This window comes from Physeter macrocephalus, chromosome 11 (genome assembly GCF_002837175.3).
Source record: "Physeter macrocephalus isolate SW-GA chromosome 11, ASM283717v5, whole genome shotgun sequence".
Taxonomy (NCBI): Eukaryota; Metazoa; Chordata; class Mammalia; order Artiodactyla; family Physeteridae; genus Physeter; species Physeter macrocephalus.
Window position 1 is genome coordinate 82,423,366 of NC_041224.1, and position 25,558 is coordinate 82,448,923.

Sequence of the window (25,558 nt, forward strand, 5' to 3'; positions counted from 1 at the left end):
ATGAACCCGTGTCCCCTGCATCGGCAGGCGGACTCGCAACCACTGCGCCACCAGGGAAGCCCTAGCTTCTGTACTTTTGATAAAAATGAGTAAGGTAACCAGTAGCTACTGCTTTGAGTTATGGGTTGTTTCAAATGAGCTCTATTCAGTAGCGATTTATAATGTATAGGACTGAAAGTTTGTAACGGATTAGTATTAGGTTTTCAAATGTTATAATCTAAATAAATCTAAAATTTCTAATTAGTACATTAGAAAATGTGTGTGATTTAACAGCACATCTTTCAATAAAACTTATAATAAGACAGTTTGTAGCTTTATATCTTTCCCTGTTTTTCAGTAAAATTTCTGATGAACTTTAGGATTTGGCAAGTAGATTTTGGGTGGGGGGCGATAAGGGAGAGATGAGTAGAAAATTGATTATTTGACTGTGTAATATCACAGGAGTCCTATTATCATTCATAGCATGTTAGATTAAAAACAGTGCTTGAGTTGGTGTGTTAGTAGATGGTGTTTGGGAAATAGGGAAATGTCAGACAATGGGTTGTCCATTTGTTTTAAGGTTGCCAACTTCGCAACAATGGAGGATGAAGAAGAACTAGAAGAGCGTCCTCACAAGGACTGGGATGAGATCATTCCAGAGGAGCAAAGGAAGAAAGTAGAGGAGGAGGAGCGGCAGAAAGAGCTGGAAGAAATTTATATGTTGCCTCGAATTCGGAGTTCCACTAAAAAGGTGATCAAGTAACATGAAAGATATGGAAGTATTGATACTTCTTATTTTGTTCACCTTATGTTGTTGTCCGGATGTGGAGGGTTCCAGGGCAGAGTTATAGGAAGCCTAGCAGAAAATGCACAAGGAAAAATGGAAAATTTTTCCATTTTTGGAAAAATGCACAAGCCTCATGCGCATACCTATGAGCCATTTGATCTTTGCAGATTGGCTCTTTGTGAGATGGCTGGACAGGATTTGAGTTTGACAGAAGTTTGCATTTTGCCCTTGAGATTAGAACCAGTAAGTCTAAGAGTTTGGTTCTAAGTGGCAAGGCCTTTGACTTTCAGAGTCAAACCTCTTTTCACCTTTAAGTGTTTGTTTATAGGACTTGGCATAAATACTTAGTAAGAGATTATATAAAGGTGCTTCAGTTTACAAAGCTCTATCATAGGCACTAATTTGATTTTTGCAACAACATTTAAGTAGATAGACTGTTTTATTACCCAGTTGTTGGAGATAACAGACTCAGGTTTGTCTGAGATCCTAGTAAATCAGTATTAGCTAATAGTAGCTATCATTGAGTATTCCCTGTATGTCACGCATAAGTTAGTGCTTTTCCACTTACTGACTCATTTAATTTATATGAAAACCCATGTATTATAGGTGCTATTGTCCCCATTTTACAAATGGAAAACAAAGGCATGAAGAAGTAAAGTAATTTGCCCAAGAAAGTAAACATGAAGCCACAATCCAAATATTTTTATTCCAGTTTATTTAATGACATTACAGTATGCCTCTGGCAGAGTGACTATCCCAAGTAGGTCTTCTCTCATCACGCGCCGTCTGCCTCCTTCTTTCTTAAAGGGAAATTGACTTGCCTGATACGATGGGACGTTCTGAGTATTAAGGAGTTAAGATGGGCTGGTCTTAGTCCTTAGATCTCTTGAACCTGGCACTTGCTACAATGTGACTTTGCCTTTTCAGGCTCAGACAAATGACAGTGACTCTGATACTGAGTCTAAGAGGCAGGCCCAGAGATCCTCTGCCTCTGAGAGTGAGACAGATGACTCTGATGACGACAAGAAGCCCAAGCGCAGAGGGCGCCCCCGAAGTGTGCGGAAGGACCTCGTGGAGGGATTCACTGATGCCGAGATCCGGAGGTTAGTGGGGGCTCTGCTCTCCTTCCCCCTCACGTTTGGAAGGACATGCTGTAAGCCTCAGGTTGATGGATCCCTGACATTGATGACAGGGAGGTCAGAGGAAGGCAAGGGGGACTGAGTCATGCTCCAAGGCCCCAGGATGATTCTCCCTTCTCCAAGGTTTTCCGCAGTTGAGCTCTTTCTTTTTGTTTATTTCTTGTTCTGGGTTCTGAACATTTCACAAAGAAAGTTCAGCCAAGAGGAAAGAGGCTGTTAGAGGTAAACTTGGGCTGAAACTTCCTTTTTTTATTGAAGAATATGAATAAATACATACATACATATGTATCAATGTGTATAAAAGAAATGGTATAAATATAAAAAATTAAAGTAATACAGGTAACCCCAGTTTACTTTCCATCAGTGTTAGTGCTGATATCAGTTTGGTTTATTGGTATATACAACATACTGTTCTGCAGCTTCTTGTCACTTACAATCAGTTTTAGGCATCTTTCTGTGTCAGTACTTACTACACATTTGTTGGTGTCTGATTCACACCCCTCTTCCCTCCAGAAAAATCTAAAATTATTGCTTCCAAACCACTTTTCCCCTAGCTTCCATGTTATTTTTTTAAAAAGCTGAAGAAAGTAGAAAATATGAAAATGATTAACTTTATGGTCTAACCCAAATTTTAACTATTATCAAATAGTCCTTTTAGGTCAGTATTTGAAATCACAAGGTCTTTGTTTCCCCCTAAATGTTATATCTGTTCTTTTATTGTTTCTTTGTTTAATTTATTATGGAAAAATGTAAATGTATACAAACATTGATAGAATATTAGCTCACCCCCTCCCCGGGTATTATTTTAACCATTATGAGTTTGTAGTCAGTTTTGTGTGTGTGCCATATTTCTATTTTCCCCTATCCTCAGTGTTATTTTGAGAAGAATGTATGTTCTGCTGCAGTTGAGTGGAGTGTCCTATAGATGTTTTTTAAGTCTGTTTGGTTTACTGTTGTTCAGATCTTCCATTTCCTTATTGATCTTCTGCCTGATCTATCCATTATTGGAAATGGGGTATTGAAGGCTCTATTATTGCTGTATTGTTTATTTCTCCCTTCTGTTCTGTCAGTTTTTGCTTCATATGTTTTGGGCCTCTGCTGTTAGGTGTGTATGCTTTATAATATGTTGTCTTGATGAATTGACCGTTTTCTCATTATAAAATGTCCTGCTTTGTCTCTAGTAACAATTTATGTCTTAAAAGTTTATAACTTGGTTAGATATTAGTGTAGACACTCCAACTCTCTTTTGGTATCGTATGTGCAGTATCTTTTTCCTTTTTTATTTCAATCTATTTGTGTCTTTGAATCTAGCTTGCAACTCTTGTAGGTAGTATATAGTTAGTTTTTTTTTTTTTTTTTTTTTTTTTTTTTTGCGTTACGGGGGCCTTTCACCACTGTGGCCTCTCCTGTTGTGGAGCAAGTTAGTTTTTTTTTTTTTTTTTTTTTTTTTTTTTGCGTTACGCGGGCCTCTCACCACTGTGGCCTCTCCCGTTGCGGAGCACAGGCTCCAGACGCACAGGCTCAGCGGCCATGGCTCACGGGCCCAGCCGCTCCGTGGCATGTGGGATCTTCCCGGACCGGGGCACGAACCCGTGTCCCCTGCATCGGCAGGCGGACTCTCAACCACTGCGCCACCAGGGAAGCCCTAGTTAGATGTTTTTAAAAAATCCTTTCTATTGATCTCTTCCTTTTGATTGAAGTCTTTAAACCATTTACATTTAATGCAATTACCTATAAGATAGAATTTATGTCTGCATTTTGCTGTTCATTTTTTGTCTTGGGTCTTTTTTTGTTCCTTTATTCCCCCATTACTGCCTTCTTTTGTATTACATATTTTTTAGTATACTATTTTAATTCTCTTGTTTCTTTTATATTTTAAAAGTTATTTTCTTAGTGGTTTCCCTGGAGATTATAATTTAATGTTTTAACGTAGAACAATTTAGTTTGGACTAATACCACCTTTATTTCAGTGGTATTCTAAAACTTTACTCCAGTTTAGGTACATTTCTTCCCCCTCTTTTGTGCTTTTATTGTCACACAGATTATATCTTTATAAGCCCACCAACACAGTTTTATAATTATCGCCTTATGCAGTTGATAGTTAAAATCATTTAGGAGAAGAAAAGAGTTACTGACAAAAATACATATACACTGTCTTTTTAATCTACTTACTCAGGTATCCTCCTGAGGCTCTTATTTATTCATGTGGATTTGAGTTATTGTTTCATGTCTTTTCATTTCTGCCCAGAGTATTCTCTTTAGTATTTCTTTTAGGGCAGGTCTGCTAGCAACAAATTCTGTCTTTTTATTTATCTAGGAATGTCTTAATTTCTCCTTTGTTTTTGAAGGCTAGTCTTTATTCTTTTTGTGTCTTTCACATTGGATAATCTCAGTTGACCTACCTTTTTTTTTTTTTAACGCATCTCTCTTTTTTTTTTTTTTTTTTAATTTATTTTTGGCTGCGTTGTGTCTTCGTTGCAGCAAGTGAGGGCTACTCTTAAAAAAAATTAATTAATTAATCTTTGGCTGTGTTGGGTCTCCGTTTCTGTGCGAGGGCTTTCTCTAGTTGCGGCGAGCAGGGGCCACTCTTCATCGTGGTGCGTGGGCCTCTCACTGTTGTGGCCTCTCTTTGTTTTGGAGCACAGGCTCCAGATGCGCAGGCTGAGTAGTTGTGGCTCATGGGCCCAGTTGCTCCGCAGCATGTGGGATCTTCCGAGACCAGGGCTCAAACCCGTGTCCCCTGCATTGACAGGCAGATTCTCAACCACTGCACCATGAGGGAAGGAGGGCTACTCTTCATTGCAGTGTGTGGGCTTCTCATTGCAGTGGCTTGTTGCAGAGCATGGGCTCTAGGTGCGCAGGCTTCAGTAGTTGTAGCATGTGGGCTCAGTAGTTGTGGCACGCGGGCCCTAGAGCACATGGGCTTCAGTAGTTGTGGCGCACGAGCTTAGTTGTTCCTCGGCATGTGGGATCTTCCCAGACCAGGGATCAAACCTGTGTCCCCTCTATTGGCAGGCGGATTCTTAACCACTGTGCCACCAGAGAAGTAAGTCCCTCAGTTGACCTATCTTTTAACTGTTTTTTTTTCTTCTGTCAATTCATATCTAATCCTGAGCCTCTCTAGTGATTTTTTTCATCTTAGTTATTGTACTTTTCAACTCCAGAATTTATGTTTGACTCCTTTATATAATTTCTGTCTCTGTTGATATTCTCCATTTGGTGATATATTATTCTCAAATTTTCTTTTAATTCGTCAGACATAGATTCCTTTAGTTCTCGTATATATTTATAATAGTTGATTAAAACCTTTGTCTAGTAAGTTCAACTTCTGGACTTCTCAGGGTCTATTTCCACTGAAAACCATCTTCCTTCGAGGTATAGGGACCATATTTTCTTGTTTTCTGTAATTTTTTGTTGAAAACTAGACATTTTAAGTAATATAATGTGGTAAGTCTGGAAATCAGATTCCCCCTGCCAGCAAGAGTTTTTCGTATTTGCTGTTTATTGTTGTTGCTGTTTGTTTAGTAACTTTTCTGGACTAGTTCTGTGAAGTCTTGTCTTCTCGGTCTTTTGAAGTCTCTGCTCATTTAGCTTAGTGGTCAGCTGATGATTGGACAGAGACTTCCTTAAACACCTTAAGTCTACCAACCAGTAAATCTACCAGCCTTTGCTGAAGGGCTTCTTGTGTATTTTGGGGATGTCTTCGATGTTCTGGTAGGCAGTTTACAGCTCTGCCTTAGCCTTCAGTTCCTGTTTGTGCAGAGCCTCAATGCCAGCCAGAGTTGAGAGATTCACAGCCCCTCAGGTCTTCTCTGTGCCTGCACATAGCCCTGCATATATGCAGCCTTCTAGATATCCAGGAATATGCCTGAGCTTTTCTAAGACCCCTGTGGACATCTTTTCCCCCAAGTTTTTCCATTGCAGTTTTTGGTCAGCCTGTTCATATTGCCAACTTATAATGCTGCCTCAGGCAGCTGTGGTGTTAAACCTTTGCCTCTGTTTTTTGACCGATGAACTACAGGCAGTGTTCTTTTCTTTTCATTTTTTTTTTTTTCCCGGTACGCGGGCCTCTCACTGCCGCGGCCTCTCCCATTGCGTGCTCCGGATGCGCAGGCTCAGCGGCCATGGCCTATGGGCCCAGCTGCTCCGCGGCATGTTTGATCCTCCCAGACCAGGGCACGAACCTGTGTGCCCTGCATCGGCAGGCGGACTCTGGACCACTGCGCCACCAGGGAAGCCCCAGACAGTGTTCTTCATACAGAGTCAGGTCAAATGAAGACAAGTCTGAGAATGGAGCTTCTCAGGGTGCTGTCAGTCAAGTCAAATAGCACTGTTCTCTGGGGAAAGAGCTTTTGGGGAGCTCTAGGCCTGTTCTGCTCCCTCTAGTGGCTGCTGTGTTGCTTCTTTGCACAGCTGCAGTAGTTGGGAAGATGTAGTTTTCAAGGCAGTTATGGAGCTGGGGAGAGGGCATGGGAAATAGAGCAAGTCAAAATGCCAGAGAGCTCACTGTTCATACTGAGATTCAGCCATTTTCTTGAATAAATGCTCATAAGATGGCTGCAAGCATTTGGTTAATTTCCAGCATTCTAACAAAGTTGATTTTGACAATTTTGCCAGTGTTCTTGTTGCTTTTATGGAGGAGCAGAGTTTCAGAGGTCCTTACTCCACCATTCCTGGAATGCTTCTCTGTCTCAATATTATTTTGAAGTAATCCCAAATGGCGTATTATTTCAGATGTAAAATATTTCAGTATATATCAAGAAGAAGAAATGTAGAGTGGAGGAATAATCCTCAGGTTTGCTTTTACATATAGTACTTTCCTAATCCATGCTGTTCCTTTAATATTGTTTTTTAGCTATTATTATATTCATCCCCATTTTCTTTAATTCCTGTGCCCTCTCTTTCATTTTTTTTCTCCATAGTATCTCTCCCTTCATTTTTATCTAACCAGGTAGTTTGGCATGTTACAGTGATGTCCTTGATATATCATGGCATCTCGCTTTTTTAGTGAAAGTGCTAGTGGTTGGCTCTAGGGAGGGGAGTGGATTACACATGGATTGGCATATATAGCATGGTTTATGCTAGAGACTTGTGGAAGGATAGATTAGATTTTTGGCTGGAGACAATGTTTGGCAGAAGGAGAGTTTCCAAAATAGTTTTGCCTAAAAAGTTTAAAATCATATGTTTATTTTACTTTGCCTCATTACAAAAAGTATTTGAGGCAGTCCTAAAAACCTTATATTTGTATTATTGACCAGAAAGTAATGGAAAATATTGTAGTGTGGAATTGAAAGTAACAACAGTAATGGACTGAATAGACCACTTAACCGTACTGGATTTTATTATAAGAGGTTTTGGTTTTTAAATCATTTATTATCTATTGAACTCCATAAACTTGTACCTTCTAAAAATGATAGTACTAGAGTTAAGTCACCATTCTCAATTATGTCCCTAAGCAGTTTCATGACCAGTCACTGAGAATAAAGTTAATCTTTGGTTTGAATAGATTTTTAGCACTCATTATTTTAAGCTGGCCATTTTCAAAGGCCAACTTTATTCCATTTAGTGGCAGTTGCAAGGATTGGGCCCAGTCTCTATTTGACAGTTTTTATGGCTCATATTTCATCACAGGATGTGTTTGCATTAATATAGCTGGTCTGTTTTTTTAATGTGATTTATTGATTATTTTCTTAGGTTCATCAAGGCGTATAAGAAGTTTGGTCTCCCTCTTGAACGGTAAGCTTAGTAATATAATAGTTCCTTATCTACCTCTTTTTCACTTCTGTATTGTAGAGGTTTCTTTTTTTGGTTCTACTTTCCATTTTTAAGGTCTGGCACCTTTTGACAGCCTGGTTTTTAGATATTAATTTACTCACCTGCTTCAGATGACTTGGAGATCAACGAAACATATTGTACATGTAACTGTACTTTGTTTCTAGGAACATTGCAGTGAATGAAAGTAGGCTAGAGAAAGGAAAGTGAGCACAAAGAAACAAACTAGTGCAAATAGCTTTGGGGCACTTCACCTGCTACTGTTATCAGACAGCGCATTTAGTTAATAAAGAAAGCTGAACCCTTTCCCCTCTGTTTTTTGAAATAAGTTTGTTTTTGTGAACTATTCCAAGTCAAATTCTTTATGATGGAAAGTAAGTCGTCAGTCAACTGTCCGAGGGTTCTTGTTGGAACGATCAATTAAGGCATGTAGAGGAAAGTGTCTTTGCCGGAGCAAGCTTATGTGAAACCAAGTGGTAGCTCACATGACATTAGAAACGTGGGCACAGGGCCTTTGAGGTAGGGCCTTTGAGGTATCCCCGTATTTGTCTTTCCTTAGGCTGGAGTGCATAGCACGTGATGCTGAGTTGGTAGATAAGTCTGTGGCAGATCTGAAGCGCCTAGGGGAATTGATTCACAACAGCTGTGTGTCAGCAATGCAAGAATACGAAGAGCAGCTGAAAGAAAATGCCAGCGAGGGTAAGTCAGCATGTCTCCCTCAGTGATTCTCAAAGACCTGGCACTTGTGGATTGGGATCTCTGCTGCTAAGGATCTTTTTTTTTTTTTTTTAAAAGATGAACACACTTATATCCCATGCATCCCTAATTTTTTGAGGTGTGTATTCTCACCTGCCTTTACGTGAGCTCAGTTTTAAGATTCCAAAGATTTACTCACAAATGAAGTTGATTTGCAGAAGGTACAAAGTAATGAACAAGATGAGTGATTTCTTTTAATGTTACTGTAGAAAGTTTAGATTGGTTTGAATTATGTAAAGACCTGAGTGGGTAAAGCTGAGTGGACACATTTGCATTTTGGCTGTAAGTGAGGACATTACAGACCACAAACATCAGTAATTATCTTGGATATACACACATGTTTTGTTGTGATAAACTTAAAGGATTTAGAGAATTAGTTAGAATAAAAATAGTAGATGAATATTGTAAACCTTTTTGTTGCAGTGAGACTCTCTTGGCACTAGAATTTGTTGTAATTCGATTCGACCTGTAGTGTGTTTTGTCTTATACACCAAGAGTGCTTTTGCCTGTCCTTTAAAAGCAGAAGGTGTCAGGAGAGAGCTGAGGTCCTTGTTGTTAAAGGACACCCTTATAGTTGAACCTCAAACAAAAAGATGAGGGTGTGGTCATTCCACAGTTCACTGGACTGTGGTTTATCTGTGCCATTGCCCCCATTCTTTTGTCACCCTTCACTGACGTTACTCACAGGAGGCTCTGTCATCTGTGGTTAAGTATTCAGGCCCTGGAGGCAGCCAGTTTACCTGGAATCTTGATCCTTCCATTTCTTAGCTGCAAGACCTGAGACAAATGATAGCCTCTTAACAGTCTCATGTGCAAAATAGAGTAGTAGTCTGTGCCTCAAAGGGTTTGGATGGTCACTTGAATAATTCCATACATGTGAAGTGCTTGTCATCACGTCTGGCTTGCAGTGTTAGCTATTTCATTAAGTAAAGAAGTATTTGTGCTTTGAAATTTCTTCTTAAGGTTGTTACTAAAAGTAATAGAATTTTAAAATATCTTGAACATAGTCAAAAACATTTTTAGATTTTTTTTTTCCATGAAAAAAATAACTTGAGTGGTTTGGACAGTGATCCAAATATGTGCTTTTATAGTGCCAAGAATACATCCAAAAGTAAATCTTAACTTTACAGTGGTTTTTTTTTCCGTGTAATTGTTTTGAATAAGTATTACATTCACATGGCTCAAAAATGAAAAACAGGTATCCCTATTTCTTGTCTCCTTCTAGAAATATAAAAATACATATGTTCAAAAAATGAATAGATACTGTTTTAACACAATTGGTGCTGTAGCATGCACACTGTTCTGTATCTTGCTTTGTCTATCTCACAGCATATTTGGAGATATTTCCTTGTAACAGTCCCTTCCTTTCCACATGTTTCTTTTCTCTGCATGTTCACATTCTGCATCTGGTTGATTGCTTCCTTCTGGCATTGCTTAACTTGTTTCCATATACCTGTATTTTCTATAAATTGGCATTTAGCATATTCCTGAGTCCAGGTTAACATTTCCAGTTCTAATGTAAGATTATAGATATCTCTTTACGTAAGTTGAAAATTTTGTTCCTAAAAATGTTAACATAATCATGCATTTTTCTTATACGTTATACACGTTTCCAAATATTAATACCAATTTTACTGTTTTTGTTTGTTTTTTTTCTTCTTTCTTTCTTTGGCTGTGCTGTGCGGCTTGTGTGATCTTAGTTCCCTGCCCAGGGATTGAACCTGTGCCATGGCAGTGAAAGCGCCAAGTCCTAACCACTGGACTGCCAGGGAATCCCCAACAATAAGACTTCTTAATGCAGAGTTTGATTGCTTTGTGTTTCTTTTTGTCCTTAAAATACACCTCATTAGCAGTACACAAAGTACTATGTTTTAAAATTATTTGAAATTGTTCTTTTCTCTGTGTGATTATGCCACCAACTTAATATATAGTTTAGTATCTTTTGTTTTCTTTTCAGTTTCTAGGGACTACTTTTCTCCTTTTGATGAAACCTTTGTTTCTTTAATTATGTAAAACATTTGCAAGGCCCAAAGTCAGAACAAAACCAGGAACATGATGAGAGAATCTTGCCTTCATTCCTGTCCCCCCAGTACTGTTCTCTTCCTCCCCTGTAGGTAATCATTTCTGTTAGCTTTGGGCTTATCTTTCCAGTGTTTCTTTTTAAAATTTTAAGTCTGTGTGTTTGTATTTCCTCTATTATGCAGGAGATATCATACATTACCTTCTGTTCTGTACCTACTTATTTTCACACACGGCATTCACTCCATCTTACTGTGTAGAGTTCATACCTTCTTCCTTTTACAGTTGCACAGTATTCCACTGTGTAGATAGATGTTTATTCACACTTTATTGTCCCCTAGTAATAAATATTTGGGTTGTTTTCAGTCTTCTGCCAGTATAAATAAAGCCACAATGAATAAATAGTCTAATATGCTGTTTCATATCTCTGCCAGCATATCTTTGGGATAAATTTCTGGAAGTGGGATTGTTGAGTCCTGGGAAAAATGCATATGTAATTTGGTTCGATACTGCCAAATTCTTCATAAATCTGATACCATTTACATTGCCACCTACAATGTATATTCATACACAACAGAATGTATTGTCAAGTGTTTGGTTTTTTGCCAAACTGACAGTTGGGAAATGGCATCTCACTTTTCTTTTCTTTCTTTCTTTATTTATTTTTGCGGTACGCGGGCCTCTCACTGTTGTGGCCTCTCCCGTTGCGGAGCACAGGCTCCGAACGTGCAGGCTCAGCGGCCATGGCTCACGGGCCTAGCCGCTCCGCGGCATGTGGGATCCTCCCGGACTGGGGCACGAACCCGTGTCCCCTGCATTGGCAGGCGGGCTCTCAACCACTGTGCCACCAGGGAAGCCTCACTTTTCTTTTAATGATCAAGGTTGTTCATCTTTTCTGAGGGCCACTTGTGTACTGTTTGTACATATATTATGCCCATTTTCTATTGAGCTGTTGGTCTTAATTTTTAGGATCTCTTTTTCTTGTTTTTTTTTTAAGAAGATTTAATACAGGGAATTTAAAAAAATTTTATTTATTTTTGGCTGTGTTGGGTCTTCGTTGCTGCGTATGGGCTTGCGCATGGGCTTTCCCTAGTTGCGGTGAGCGGGAGCTACTCTCCTTTGCAGTGCATGGGCTTCTCACTGCGGTGGCTTCTCTTGTTGCGGAGCATGGGCTCTAGGCATGCGGGCTTCAGTAGTTGTGGCACACGGGCTCAGTAGTTGTGGCTCACGGGCTGTATAGAGTGCAGGCTCAGTAGTTGTGGCTCACAGGCTTAGTTGCTCCGCGGCATGTTGGATCTTCCCGGACCAGGGATCGAACCTGTGTCCCCTGCATTGGCAGGTGGATTCCTAACCCCTGCACCACCAGGGAAGTCCCAGGATCTCTTTTTCTGAAAAGAGTTGCCAGTGTTCTCCTCCAGTTTGTGATTTGTCCTCTCACTTTGCTATGGTATTTTGTACAGAATAACTTAAAAAAATTTTATATAGTCAAATTTATCAATCTTTTATCCTATTGTTTTGGATTTTGATCAGTTAAAAACATTTTCTCTACAAAACAGAAACAGACTCACAGACATAGAAAGCAAATTTATGGTTACGAAAGGGGGAAAGGGATAAATTGGGAGTATGAGATTAGCAGATGCACACTACTATATATAAAAGAGGTAAACAACAGGGATTTAATATAGCACAAGGAACTATTATATTCAATATATTGTAACAAACTAAAAAAAATTTTTTTTTCTACTCTGAGGGTATAAAGGAAGTCATTAAGATCACCCCCTCACCACCACCACCAATACCTATGTGATTTCATTTACTTTTATATCTCTGATTCACTTGGAGTTTTTCCTGGTATTGCATCCAGGTTTTTTGGATTTTGGATTTTTCCTATATGGCTACTATATGTCTCAACACCATTCATTAAAGATGGTTAATCTTTTCTCCACTGCCTGAATTTTTTTTTGTTCTTGAAGAGCTACATAATCTGTTATGGATTTACAGTATTAGTATCCTGTTATTGGGCATTAAGCTTTCCAATCTTTTGCTTTATGGTGTTGTGGTAAATAATCTTGTGTGTATGCCATTTGCGCCATATCCTCCCACCAGCATTGACTAGAATGGCAGTGTCTGTTTCCTCTTAGTCTCACTGACATATTTTCACATCTTTGAATTTTCCCAACCTGAGGTTAAAAAGGCTATGTCTGTATATTTAATTTGCATTTCTCTTACCATGAATGAGGTTGAGTATTTTTCACATGGAACCATCTGTATTTCCTTTTCTGTGAATTGTCTCTTTATCCTTTGCCCATTTTTCTGTTGCTATCTTTTTATTTTACAGATGAGGAAACACAGACCCAGAGAGGTTAATAACTAGAAGTGAGAGGGGAAAGGGGACAGGGGGTAGTTTGTGCAGGTCTGGGAATAAATCCCAGATTTCTGATCTTCGGAGGAGGTGCCTTTCCCATTTTGCCACATTCTGTTCCAGAACTCATCAGTATTGTTGGGAATAGCATTTGCAAGTGAAATTCTAGTGGATTATATGAGAATCCCTAAATAATTGTTTATAATTGTAGTGCCATTTCATCGACTTGAATGTTAAAAAAAGAAATCTTTTCTCAGGCTCTGAGCCATCTTTTCCCTCACAGACAAGTGTCATTATCATGCATTTAGATTTGGACTCTTTGGTTAGAATTGACTGCTTTGTTTTTACTTCTAGGATTACTTTACTTGGAAACTCGGGCTAGGGTAACCTTTCCATGACTTCTTTTGTTCATCATTTCAAATGTGTTAGGTATTAACTTGATCTCATACTTTTTTTAGTAGAGACGAACATTTATTTTTTTTTTTTTGCGGTACGCGGGCCTCTCACTGTTGTGGCCTCTCCCGTTGCGGAGCACAGGCTCCGGACGCGCAGGCTCAGCGGCCATGGCTCACGGGCCTAGTCGCTCCGCAGCATGTGGGATCTTCCCAGACCGGGGCATGAACCCGTGTCCCCTGCATCGGCAGGCGGACTCTCAACCACTGCGCCACCAGGGAAGCCTGAGAAGATCATCTTTTAAAGCACTTAAAAATCTGTTGATGGGTTAGAAAAACAAAAGAAAAAACTTCAGCATTAATATTACTCCTTTAAAATCTTCTTTCATAAATGTTATTAATTTTAGAGCCAAAGTATAAAACAAATAGAAAGATTAAAATACAATTATAAACACTACTGGATTAAAAAATTCTAAATCTTAAAAAACTGAATTGTTTAGAGATTATTTTACAAACATTAATTGAGAAAATTTTTTGCCTTGATTATACCTTTGAATTAACCATAAACCAGAGATATACGCTGAGGGAATAAGAGTTCAGGATTTGTTGACCTGTGTTTTCTTTGAAACTTCAGCGAATTCTCACTTAACGAATATGAAATTGGTATTCTTTAGGGAAAGGACCAGGGAAAAAGAGAGGTCCAACTATCAAGATATCTGGGGTTCAGGTTAATGTGAAATCTATTATCCAACATGAAGAAGAGTTTGAGATGCTGCATAAATCTATCCCTGTAGACCCTGAAGAAAAAAAAAAGTGAGTATAATAACATGCCCATGCATGGGTGGTTGTGCCATTAGAAGACAGATTTGTAGTTACAGTTACGTGTAGTTATGTAGTATTTTCATTGTCTTTTCTCTAACATACCAGAGTGCTTTGCTCATTGGTGTTTATTCCCAAATCAGAAAGACCCCTCCTCTAATGTCCTCCTGCTTTGGAAATTTTTTCAGATACTGCTTAACCTGTCGTGTCAAAGCTGCACATTTTGATGTCGAGTGGGGAGTAGAGGATGATTCTCGCCTATTGCTAGGAATTTATGAACACGGCTATGGAAACTGGGAGCTAATTAAAACGGATCCAGAGCTTAAGTTAACTGACAAAGTAAGTATTTCTGTGATGCTGGAGATGTCTAGAAGATTTGTTGTATAATATTTTTATATTGATTACTTACTTTTAACTATTTTCTGGGGGGTGGGGATCAAATTGGAAATTAGAACAATAGTAAACTCCTGGGATTTCTTTATCCTTGGAAACATTACCATCTTTAGTGGACTGTGGCACTATTTCAGAGATGATGATAATAGCCAGGTGAAATTTTGGGGAAATTATAGGAGAAGTCTTCAAATTCTGATTTTTATTGTAGGTCAAATCTCATTGCAACAAATACCAGGGTAAGAGTATTAATAATAAGAGCATTCCTCGGACTTAGTTGTTGGCACTTTCTTAAACAATATTTGAAACAGCCATATTTCAGTTCTACACATGAAGAAAGAATGAGCCATACCTTGGTATTTTTTGTAATGGAATTAAACTCTGGCTGTACTTCTCCCACAAAATCGAGCCTCCCACCCTATCCATTGCACATCAGGCTACCAAGTATAGTAAGGCCGTGCTCAGAGCTGTAAGCAGGGAAAGCTGGCTCAAATTTTAGTAGGATGCGCTCCATGTTGTGCTCCTGGCAGGGCTTTTCCTGGCACGTCAAACAATGCTCATCCCAGGTGCAATGTTCTCAGAGGGTGACAGCACCCTGCCATAAGCACTGAGACCAAATCCAGTCTGGCCTGAGAGGTCCATCTGTGTCCTGGCATAGCTCAGTGCTTTCCAGCAATGCTCTAAGAAGCATTTTCAATCTAAAACGAAGCTTTAACCTAGCTCCAGGGATTCCCTGCTCCTGGAAGGAGGAAATCCACGACGGCTGGGATGCTCTAGCAGATGAAGCCAACAAGCCCCTCCTACCTGAGTTGTTCTACCCTGTTAACAGCACAGGTAGGAGCCAGTGGGAGAGCTGGATTTCTCCATCCCATTTTGTAAAACGAGAACGGCTCATAAGGGATTTTCAGTGACTGGGAGCCATGGACATGAGATAGGATCTGAGGCTTTATCTGTATTTTGGGTGGTGGGGAGGGAAAGGACTGCTCAGTTGTTTGTCATCTCTGTTTATCCTGATCCACTAACCGGGCCATGGGCCGTGGCGGGTACTTCTCTTCCTTTCCTGTTGAAGATCCTGCCAGTGGAGACAGATAAAAAGCCCCAGGGAAAGCAGCTGCAGACCCGAGCGGACTACTTGCTGAAGCTGCTCAGGAAGAGTCTGGAGAAGGAGGGGGCCGTGACAGGTGGGGAAGAGGTGAGTGCAGCTGCCAGCCGGGCACCGTCCAGGGGTCTGAGGCTCCAGCCCCTGCAGGGTTAGGTAGGGGAAGAGATGCCCTCTCCAGGCATCTCCACAGAACACTAACCCTCTCCTTGTCGAGTATTGGTATTGAGGTTCCAGTAATGATGGTTTGGTTGGGTAATGATAAGAATGTTCATTTAGTAATTGACCTAAACATCTTGGCATTCTCCTCAAATATTGCCTCAAAATAGTCCTCATTTCTCCCAGTGTCACTGTTCTAGACATACTGTTGCTGTGTCTTTATGCTCCTTCCTCAATTTTGGAATATAGTTCTCAGTACTACGTAAATATCACTGGGTTTGCCTGTTGTTACAGCTAACACTCGGCTACTTGTCATCATGGGTCCCAGGGATAAAATGGGTAATTAGGATACACAGTTAATTCAGAAACTGGACTTCAGTTAGAGTTGCCTTACTTGCTCAGTGAAAAATTTCAACCGAGTTACTAATGGACTCATCTGAGCTTTAGCTTTTATTTCCCCAACTTTTCATTTCAATTCAGGCCTAAAAAGATGAGAATCACAGTTAGGAGATACTATAAGTTACAGGAAGTAGTAGCAGCCTTTGTGTGTGCGTGTTCCTTAAGTGCTCTTAGAGCTATGCCATTTGTATTAATTTCCCTATATTATGCAGAAAGCAAATTTTAGAAAAAAAATCCTATCCCATACCTTGTCCTTTTTTGCGTAGTAGTGTCATAATTAATGTCATTCTTCACGTAATATGTTGAGGATATTCTGTAAATTAGGTTCTGGAGAGATAGATTGCATCATGTTTTTACTTAAATTACTGTATCTGTTTGAGTAGATGAACACCTTTTCATTATTTTTAGATATAACATGCTTCTAGTTTTTTTAATGTTACTCTTATTTTATATATTATCTTTATACATAAGGTTTTTTTTCTTCTTTTGAATTTTATCTTTAGATTGAATTCCAAAAAATGGAATCAGTAGGTTCAAGGATATAGATGTTTTTTTGTGGCATAGGAGATTTATAAGGCCTATAGTTTCTTTTTTTCTACTTTAGGCAAAATTGGTTTCACTCCTTTGAATTTTCTCTGAGTTTCCTTGTTTGCATTATATGGCTGCTACTGTTCTCAAAGAATCATGATGTTATTTGGTCATGCTTTTGAGGGACTTGATTTATCATCATTTTCTTACCCTTTCCAGGCCAAATTAAAGAAGAGGAAGCCTCGAGTAAAGAAGGAAAACAAAGCACCGAGGCTGAAAGATGAGCATGGAATTGAGTTTTCATCTCCTAGACACTCAGATAATCCATCAGAAGAGGGAGAAGTAAAGGTATGAGGCTGGATTTCAGTTGAGATTATTTTTAATCTCAACTATTTTATTGTGCCAACTGGTATAAAATCATTTGAAACGTGTTTGGTTTACATGCCAGAGTAGATAAAATAAAAGTAGAAACTATGTTATGTCTTTGCTTAACCTGTGAGAGAGGAATATAGTTGTTCATTTAAAATCAGCAATTGAAAATTCATAATGGAAGGAAATGAAAGAAACCATGCAAATTTCAGTGATAAATGGCAATTGACACTCAGCCTCATTGCTGGGAGAGATAGGGAGTGGTGGAGACGGTGGTTAACCAGGGAGCTCATGCCTAATGTATAGGGGCAGCTGTTATGCCGTTCATTTTTGGGCCAAACAAAACTCATCTGTGGATCAGGTTTGGCCCAAGGCCTGTCAATTTATAACTTCTGGTCTAAGCAAAATGAAAAGTAACTTGCTAGCATTCAGTCTGTTGTTTCAGTGACTGAAAACGTTATGGGATTTTATTTTGTTACTCTTCAAGTGTAATTGCCCTTTGAGGTTATTTCCAGGAGGATCAGCAGTGGGTATGTGAACTAGCATGGATTTGAGTCAAGCATGCATGAATTCAAATACTAGCAACCTTACCAATTACTACCTGGCAGGTATATAATCTCTTTGTTCCTCAGTTTTTTCCATCTGTGAAATGGGAATGATAATGCCTGTGTTGAAGGGTTGCTATGAGAAATAAAGAGAAGATGTAAGTGAAGAGCATCTGCCTTTACAGGCTTCACTTTAAGCACATAGCTTTAAGGCTGTATGCTTGAGAACATGCTTCTGTGGACACAGTGATGAACCATTGGGGGCAGTGCTTTTTTTTTCTAGAAAGTAAACGAGGAAATGTAAAGTTTGTGGCAAAAGCTCATAACCTTGTTTGTTTTCTAGGATGATGGCTTAGAAAAAAGTCCAATGAAAAAGAAACAGAAGAAGAAAGAGAACAAGGAGAACAAGGAGAAACAAATGAGTTCTAGGAAAGACAAGGAAGGGGACAAGGAAAGGAAGAAATCAAAAGATAAGAAGGAGAAGGTATCGATGTCATTCTACTTACTGAGATGCCCACAGCCTTTGAAATTCCCTTCTAGCATTTAGAAGTAGAATGGGGTTTGAGGGCCCTGAAATAATTGTCATTTTATGAGTATATCCCAGAAGGAAGGATGGGGCTATCAGGGGGATGCCTGCACCTCTTTCTGCAGAGAGAGGGGAGTGTGTGAGTTGTGGTGTTCTTTAATATAGAAGCCTTTATTTGCTCTTTTATTACACATTTCAGAGGGGGTGTTGGAATGAGACAGGACAGGTAACTACTTGATACATGTTCTCAGACTCATGGTAGAAAAGCACAGTCCACAGATGAATCTGAATATGTGAAATACTATCAAATACTTTCAAGAGTTAAGCTTTTGGAGTAGAAATGGGTGAAAGGCCTACTATTATTATATAATCTTCATGTTGGAGTTTTATGACGTTCATTCCAAACCACAGAATTCTGGTACAGTGTTACATCTTGCTGACTTCTGATGAAATTATTTTGCAATTAATCTTTAATCATTGTTAAAACATACAAACAAATAACTGCCTTAATTCCACCATCCCAGTCATAGCTCTATCAGATTTCTTGATGAGCACCTTTGGAACTTGTTTATTATGCATATAAGAACAAGTATACAATAAAAATCAGACCAGACTGTTTGGATAACCTCTTCTCCCCACTTAGCAATATATCACAAACAGCTTTCCAAGTGAATAAATAAAAGTTAAAATCATTTTTAATAGATAAGGAAGATTTTGTTTGATTATAGCATTTTGGAAACAATTTAAGTTTCCCATATTGAAATTACTTTCAAATTTCTAATGTTATAAACTGTACTGTAACAGATACCTTTCTTTGCATCTGTGCTTCTGCAGAAAGGTATTCTTCTTTTAAGGTGAAATATTTAAAAAATAAAAGCACAAATAATGATTTAGCCAGCAACCATGTGTCCACTACCCAGATATTGCAGCTGTTGTTAACATTTTTCATGTTTACTTCAAGTGGGTTTTTTTTGGGCTACTGTATTTGGTATCCATGCACTCATTACTGGGACTCCCCTCTGTTTCTTCTCCCAATTTCATTGCTCTCCTCCCTCTTCTCTCCTCTGTAACACTGCCCGGAAGTTCGTGTGAAACTTTCCTGCCCATGTTTTTATACTTTTACTACATATTACATAATCGTAATCAAAGCATAGTATTGTTTTATGTTTTTAAATGTTCATACATAAAGTTATTTTTTATATGTATCTCTGTCTCCATCCTTCTGCACCATTTCATGGATAAATGAACTTTACCCATGTGGATTTATGTAAATTTCTGTCACTTGAAATATTTTAGTTAATACAGTTTCCAAGATGAAAGTGTACTTTCATTTTTAAGTTGCTACATGCTACTCTGTGAGGGCTCTGCCAATTCACAATCTTAACCTCTTGATGACATTTTTATGCATTTTATGGATTAGGGAATAGAAGCCAGAATAGCGTTGATGAAGCTAAAATTATAATTGGCTCTGTTTAGAGACAGAAGTGGGAATGACATATGATTAAAGTGTTAATCAAATAGGTTTGGCTTCATGATGTCTCAAAACTGAGGCCATCCTATGTACCCACTCGTAGTGATGTGACATAGCTGAGAAGTCCAAATTGCAAGACAGGAGTACACAAATGACAATGATTCCTTGTAACTCTTTTTTAAAAGCCTAAAGGTGGTGATGCCAAATCTTCAAGTAAATCAAAGCGATCTCAGGGTCCTGTCCATATTACAGCAGGAAGCGAACCTGTCCCCATTGGAGAGGATGAGGATGATGATCTGGACCAGGAGACATTCAGCATAGTAAGTCCTGAAGTTGAGGAATTCTGGGGTCTGCAGCCACAGTGCTTGCTGAGGCTTTGCCTTTCATAGTTCCCGCCACACAGCCTCAGTCGATCTAAGCAGCATGACCTGAGACGAGGCTGGGGTCCTGGCTGCGTGAGCTGGAGCGGTGGCAAGCACGACCTATCTTCTGTGTTCCCGTGTTGTGGGGCTGGGAGCCAAGACGTGGCCTAGGATGTGGTCCATCGCATAGGAGACAGGGCAGGTGAGGGGAGGAGTCATGGACCAAGCCTTGTATGGGATGGAAACAGGCCAGTGCGTCCTCAGGGACTTAGGCCCTTACCGGAGCTGCACGTGTATATTTCATTGTGTTGCACTCGCTTCCCTTCCCCTCCTCTCTTGAGGTCTTTTCCTTTCCCCAAACTTCCACACATCACTGTTCACTTGAATAGTTAATTTAGTTTCAGAGAGAAAGTGATCTTCCAGATCTCAAAATATTCCTGCTTTGGGGAAGCAAAGCATAGAATTTTGACCTCATCCTGTAAGGCAGTCTTCTCTCTTTTTACCCTTTTTTTCCCGTGTTCCCAGAAACCTGTATGCATATGTGTATTTTCTTTTCCTTCGCACTTACCTCATTTTTCTTAAATCTCTTTACTCTTCTTCCTGTGAGCTCTCTGAGGGCAAGTACTGTGTTTTATATAAAGTACGTGTAGATGCTAGAAGTAGCTCAATAAATGAGTAAATGAATAAATTCATTACACAACCAGCTCTCTGATCTGTTTCCTACTTCTTCCTTAGCCCATTGTTTATAAGAGAAAATCATAACTAACGCTTCTGTGGTACCATACTATTTTAAAAATTGCTCTTATACAACATTGTAAATCAACTATACTTGAATTAAAAAAAAAAGAAAGGAAATTGCATTTACATACTGGCTCATTTACTCTTGTTTTTATATTATGATATCTTCTAAAAATACAGAAAAATTTCAGGAATGTAATAGGCATTGATAGAGGTACCATCAAGTTTTGTCAGGTCGGAATTTTTTAAGGCTCAGGCTGTAAAGTTGAAGCTTCTGGTCATGGTTTGTTACCTCCCTAGAAGTGACCACAATTCTAATTTCAGTGTAGATCAAATCGTAATTCTCATGCCTGGTTCTAGAGTTTTACTACTTAATGTCTCTAAAGACAGTAAGTAATAGCTCATATAAACAGCCAGGCATTATTAGTGTGCTTTTTGTGTATTTTCTCCACAACAACCTATGAGGTAGGTAATTATCTCTATTTTACCCCTTAAAAAATAAGGTGAGGAGAGTTAAGTAACTTGTCCAAGATGTAGAGCAAAGATTTGAACCTATCAATAAATGCCACACTGTGTGTATCTTGTAACTTGCGTTTCCTCCCTCAGCATGTACACTATCGAGATTTATCCATGTTGATAATTATGTCTCTGATTTCAGTGTTTCATATTATTCTGTTTTATGACTTCCACAATTCATTCTTTCTCCTATTGATGGACATAGGGGTTTTCCAAATGTTTACTACTACAAATTGACTGCAGTGAAATTGTAAATATATTCTTATACACATGTGTAAGAGCTTCGCTCTTGTGTAGCTTGAGCAGAAAAGCTTGGTGTTTCTTTGGGTCTGCACATCTACTGCTTTTAGATGTTGTGGAATTAGTCTTCAAAGTGATTGTAGAGATTTGTACTCTTTCCAGCAACGAATGTGAGTTCCAGCTGCTTCCCAGTCTTGGAAACACTTGGTAATTTCTAACTTCTGAATTTTTGCCAGTCTAAGAGGTATGAAATATTGACCAGTGGTGCTGTTGAACATTTACTTTCATATTTATTGGGCATTCATGTTTCTGGTGAATTGCCTTTTCATATCCTTTGCCTGTTCCAGGTAATTTTTCTCTTCTTACCTTTTCTATAGGAATCCTATATCCATTCGCAGTATGAATCTATTATCTGTTACAGTCATGTATCTTCCAGTTTATTTTGTATACTTTAAAAAAATTTAAGTACAATACTGAAAAATAAATTGTAAGTATATAGCTATGGAAATTATCACAAAGTGATGGAAGTTTGTCAGATTTTCACTCTTCTGAAGTTACATGGACATGTGCCTTAATAGTTCCTTATAGTAGATACTTAGTGGCTGACAACCATGCCCTACAGGTCAGAGAAATTTTCTTAAATTATTTTGTGATAATTTCCTCCTCGGTTCTTCATTTTATCCTACTTTTTGGATATTGGACTTTGGGAGTGGTCCCTAATATTATCTTAAACTTTCTTCCATTTCTTCTTTTCTAACTGCTTTCTTGGAGATCTCCTCAGCTTTATCTGCCATTATTTCTTTTGAGGTTTTCATTTCTCTTGTGTTATTTCCAAGATCTTTTTTCCCCGTATGGTTCTCTGAATGTTTTTATATTTCTCTTAGATTTGTTTTCCGTCACTCATGTTAGATATTTTTCAAGTGGCTTGGTAATCCTTGGTTGTCTGCTCGTATTTAAGAGTAGGGACTAAACATCTGATTGGAAGCTCTGAACATGTGGGTGGGGCTTGATCAACTTTCAGAGTGTTCTCTGTATGGTGATCTGGCTGGGCTGCTTCCTTGGAAAACTTCCAGTGGGGAGTCAGCATCATTTGGTTCTTCCTCTTGGGTGGTCGCAATTTGGGGACAAGAATCCTCCAGTCTCCTGACTGGAGGGTTAAGGCCTGGCTTTCTTCATTCTCGAATCTGAGAGGCAAAAAATAAATAAATAAAAAGACTGGGCAGTGGCTTATCTAATATGCATATATTCATACAATGCTGTTCTCAGTGTAGCCTTGCCTCTCAACTATGCCTGTGTAGCCCAGTTCAGAGACTTTTCTTTTATCCTCTCCAGAGAATAAACCTCCATATCTTTTGTTGGGCAGAGTTGGAAGTCTGGGCGTCTATTATAAATCTGTTCCTCTTAGGCAGTCTTAAAAAAACAAAACAAAACAAAACAAAATCCTTATTTTTAGCCCTCATCCCTACTTCCAGAGATACTTAGCTAGCCTCTGCAGGAATTGCAGTATAAATCAGGTTGGTTCTCAGCTCTCTCCACTGCTGGGTTAGGATTTCATCGTCTCAGGTCTGTTGAGTCATTTCACTTGCTGCCAATATTTTGTTGCTGTTGCTTCCTCTCGTTTTCCCTGTCTTTGTGGGCTTATCTCTTCTTATGGCGATTCCTTTACTGTTGTTTTAATGGATGGGGAGGGGGAGAAAAAGATTCTTGTGGTCAGTCTACTATCTTTATCTGGAAACCTTTCCCTCAGTTTCTTACAAGTCTAAAGGACTTGTAAATATTTTATCCTGTAGTTTTAGATAGTTTGTGATGGGAGGTTTTCAGGTTAGGTCTATAATTTTGCTTCTCATTTATCTTCATAATGGCCTTGGGAGATTATCATGCCCTTCTTGCAGATGAGGAAACAGAGCAGCGTTTTGAGAGGCCAAGTAAGCTGTAAAAGTCATCGCTCTGAGCGATGGAGCTGGGACTTGAACCTCAGGTTTTTCCGACTCTAACATTTATACTTGTTCCCCTGCCATTACCTGCTTCTCCTCTAGTGATTATGTGGCCTGGGGGGCTCTGTGTGTTCTCTGGGAATTTAGGGCACAGTAAGCACAGCTGAAGCTGTCTTTGCTGCAGATGTTTTATGTCTCTACTCTTGGTCTGTTCCAGTGTAAGGAGAGGATGAGGCCTGTGAAAAAGGCACTGAAACAGTTGGATAAACCTGACAAGGGGCTCAGTGTACAGGAACAGCTGGAGCACACCCGGAACTGCCTGCTGAAAATCGGGGACCGGATAGCCGAGTGCCTTAAAGCTTACTCAGACCAGGAGCACATCAAACTGTGGAGGAGGTAAGCAGCCACAGCCTCAAATTGCCTGGTTTGATTTGATGACAAAGTGTGTGTTAGGGGTTCTGTTTTGTTTTATGCAACATGACACAGCCACCTAGTGAAAATTTTTTTTCCCAGCAAAAGCAGTGTATTAGCAACATACCTGCAGGCTTCAGTTTTCTTTTCCTGAAATAGGCCATTCCTCTGAGACCAATCTTTTGAATGGGTAGGATGATGTCATTATTTTATGAGAGAAATACCGTGATACTGGATTTGCTGGCCTGTCCTCAGAATAAAGACTCAGTCTTTAGACCTGGAAGGGATAGAAACCATCTATAATTTCACTGCTTTACCCATCTCAGGTTAATATTCAGAGGTAATATAATAACTAATTGGTTAGTTCTCTGCTAACCTCATGAGAGGAAGCAAAGGCTAAAACCACCAGAGCTATGAGTTCTCTTCTCTTTAATAATTGAAGAGCTCTAGTAGTAATTTGGATTAATGCAGTTGGTCCAGAACTTCAGTTTGTAAGGCATTATGACTTACATATATTCATTTATATATTCACTTTTGACGTTTTAAGAAAACATGACTGGAATTTCTCAAAGACAATTGTAACACTAAGTCTCTTTCCATACTCCACAGTTACGTTGAACTCATGTATTGATACTTCATGGTTAATGTAATTATCTTTGTATAATATACCTAATATCAGTGGATTGGCTTTTGAGTGAAAAAGAGATTTAAGAAAACCTTCTGTCATGATGCTATCCATAGCATGCTTCACACCCATTAAAAAAAGAAGATCTAACTTTTGAAATGTGACTTTACTTCCCTTTTACACTCTTACCAAACCAGATCCCTGTATCTAGCCATCTGGCTTTCTGTATACTGAGCTTAATCCCTATTGAAAGATAATGAAAATGCATCATCCTAACGTATAGATCCATGAAGCTGGGCTGTATACTGTGCACTGGGGCCAGTCTGTGTTTAGATGTGCCAGGTACTATGGTCCTGGACTGCTGTGGTTCATAAGGAGTTCCTTGCCCACTTGTGAGAAACTGTCCATGATGAAGTGGTGATTGGAAGATCAATTCCAAGAAGGAATAGGCACATGCAGAGGAGTCGTGAGGGAGGGAAGTCTTCCGAGGGCTGGGCAGGTACCCTCGAGCCGGCATGGAAGAGCAGAGTGGACCTCCTTAGGTGAGGAGAGGTCTCAGGCTTCAGCAAAGCCTTGAAAGTGGGACAGTGAAGGGACTGGGAGGGTCTTAGGGTTTAAAGGCAGTTCGTTAAGATGACTGAAGCCCTATTACAGAAGGCTTTAGAAAGGAAGGCAATGGTTTTCCACACTATGCAGCAGGTTTACTTGTCAGGAACCAGGGCAGTGTCCTCTGAGTGGCATGGCACGGTGTGGTGTGACTGCTCTCCAGGAAGTGTGGGAGGATGTGAGCCTTCCGTTCCAGCTCACGGAGGTTACCTGTGCCTCCTTGTCCTGCACACCCGTTTACCAGTCACTCCCCTGTTGACAGTAATGCAATGCTAGAGTGAGTGCAATGGAATTGGAGGAGAAGAGTCCCTTGGAGTTTTAAGGTAGAAATGACAGGCCTTGGTGATGACAACTGGGAGGAAAGAAGGGGCAGCAATGCAAAGATGCCCAGCCGTACATAGATCCCCACCTGGGATATGGCGGTAATGACAGATTGCCCGGCACAGTCCAGGGAGTGCAGAAGGTGGAGGAAGACGTTAGGTCCGGAGTCTTAGGTGCCAGTGAAATAAATTAGAGGGGTTTTAGCTGTGAGACAGACCCAGACCCTCGTCTCCAGACCCCTAGGTCAAATTCTATTGACAGTAGCATTTAAAGGTGTATTTATTATTGATGCCA

At 39.5% G+C, this 25,558-nt stretch overlaps 1 protein-coding gene across 7 annotated transcripts in view; it reads left to right on the forward strand.

Moving 5' to 3' along the window:
• CHD2 (chromodomain helicase DNA binding protein 2) overlaps positions 1-25,558 on the forward strand; it is a 103,911-nt gene that overhangs the window by 73,859 nt on the left and 4,494 nt on the right. For 6 of the 7 annotated variants that reach the window (XM_055088202.1, XM_028495243.2, XM_028495245.2 and 3 more), the window contains 11 exons: positions 560-730; positions 1,694-1,869; positions 7,600-7,641; positions 8,237-8,376; positions 13,881-14,019; positions 14,214-14,364; positions 15,485-15,607; positions 16,820-16,948; positions 17,858-17,998; positions 19,697-19,831; positions 23,519-23,697. In XM_055088202.1, coding sequence (XP_054944177.1) covers positions 560-730; positions 1,694-1,869; positions 7,600-7,641; positions 8,237-8,376; positions 13,881-14,019; positions 14,214-14,364; positions 15,485-15,607; positions 16,820-16,948; positions 17,858-17,998; positions 19,697-19,831; positions 23,519-23,697 — 1,526 coding nt within the window. Of the gene's footprint in view, positions 1-559; positions 731-1,693; positions 1,870-7,599; positions 7,642-8,236; positions 8,377-13,880; positions 14,020-14,213; positions 14,365-15,135; positions 15,250-15,484; positions 15,608-16,819; positions 16,949-17,857; positions 17,999-19,696; positions 19,832-23,518; positions 23,698-25,558 lie in introns of those variants that run through there. The other variant, XR_003681756.2, reaches the window with a different exon arrangement.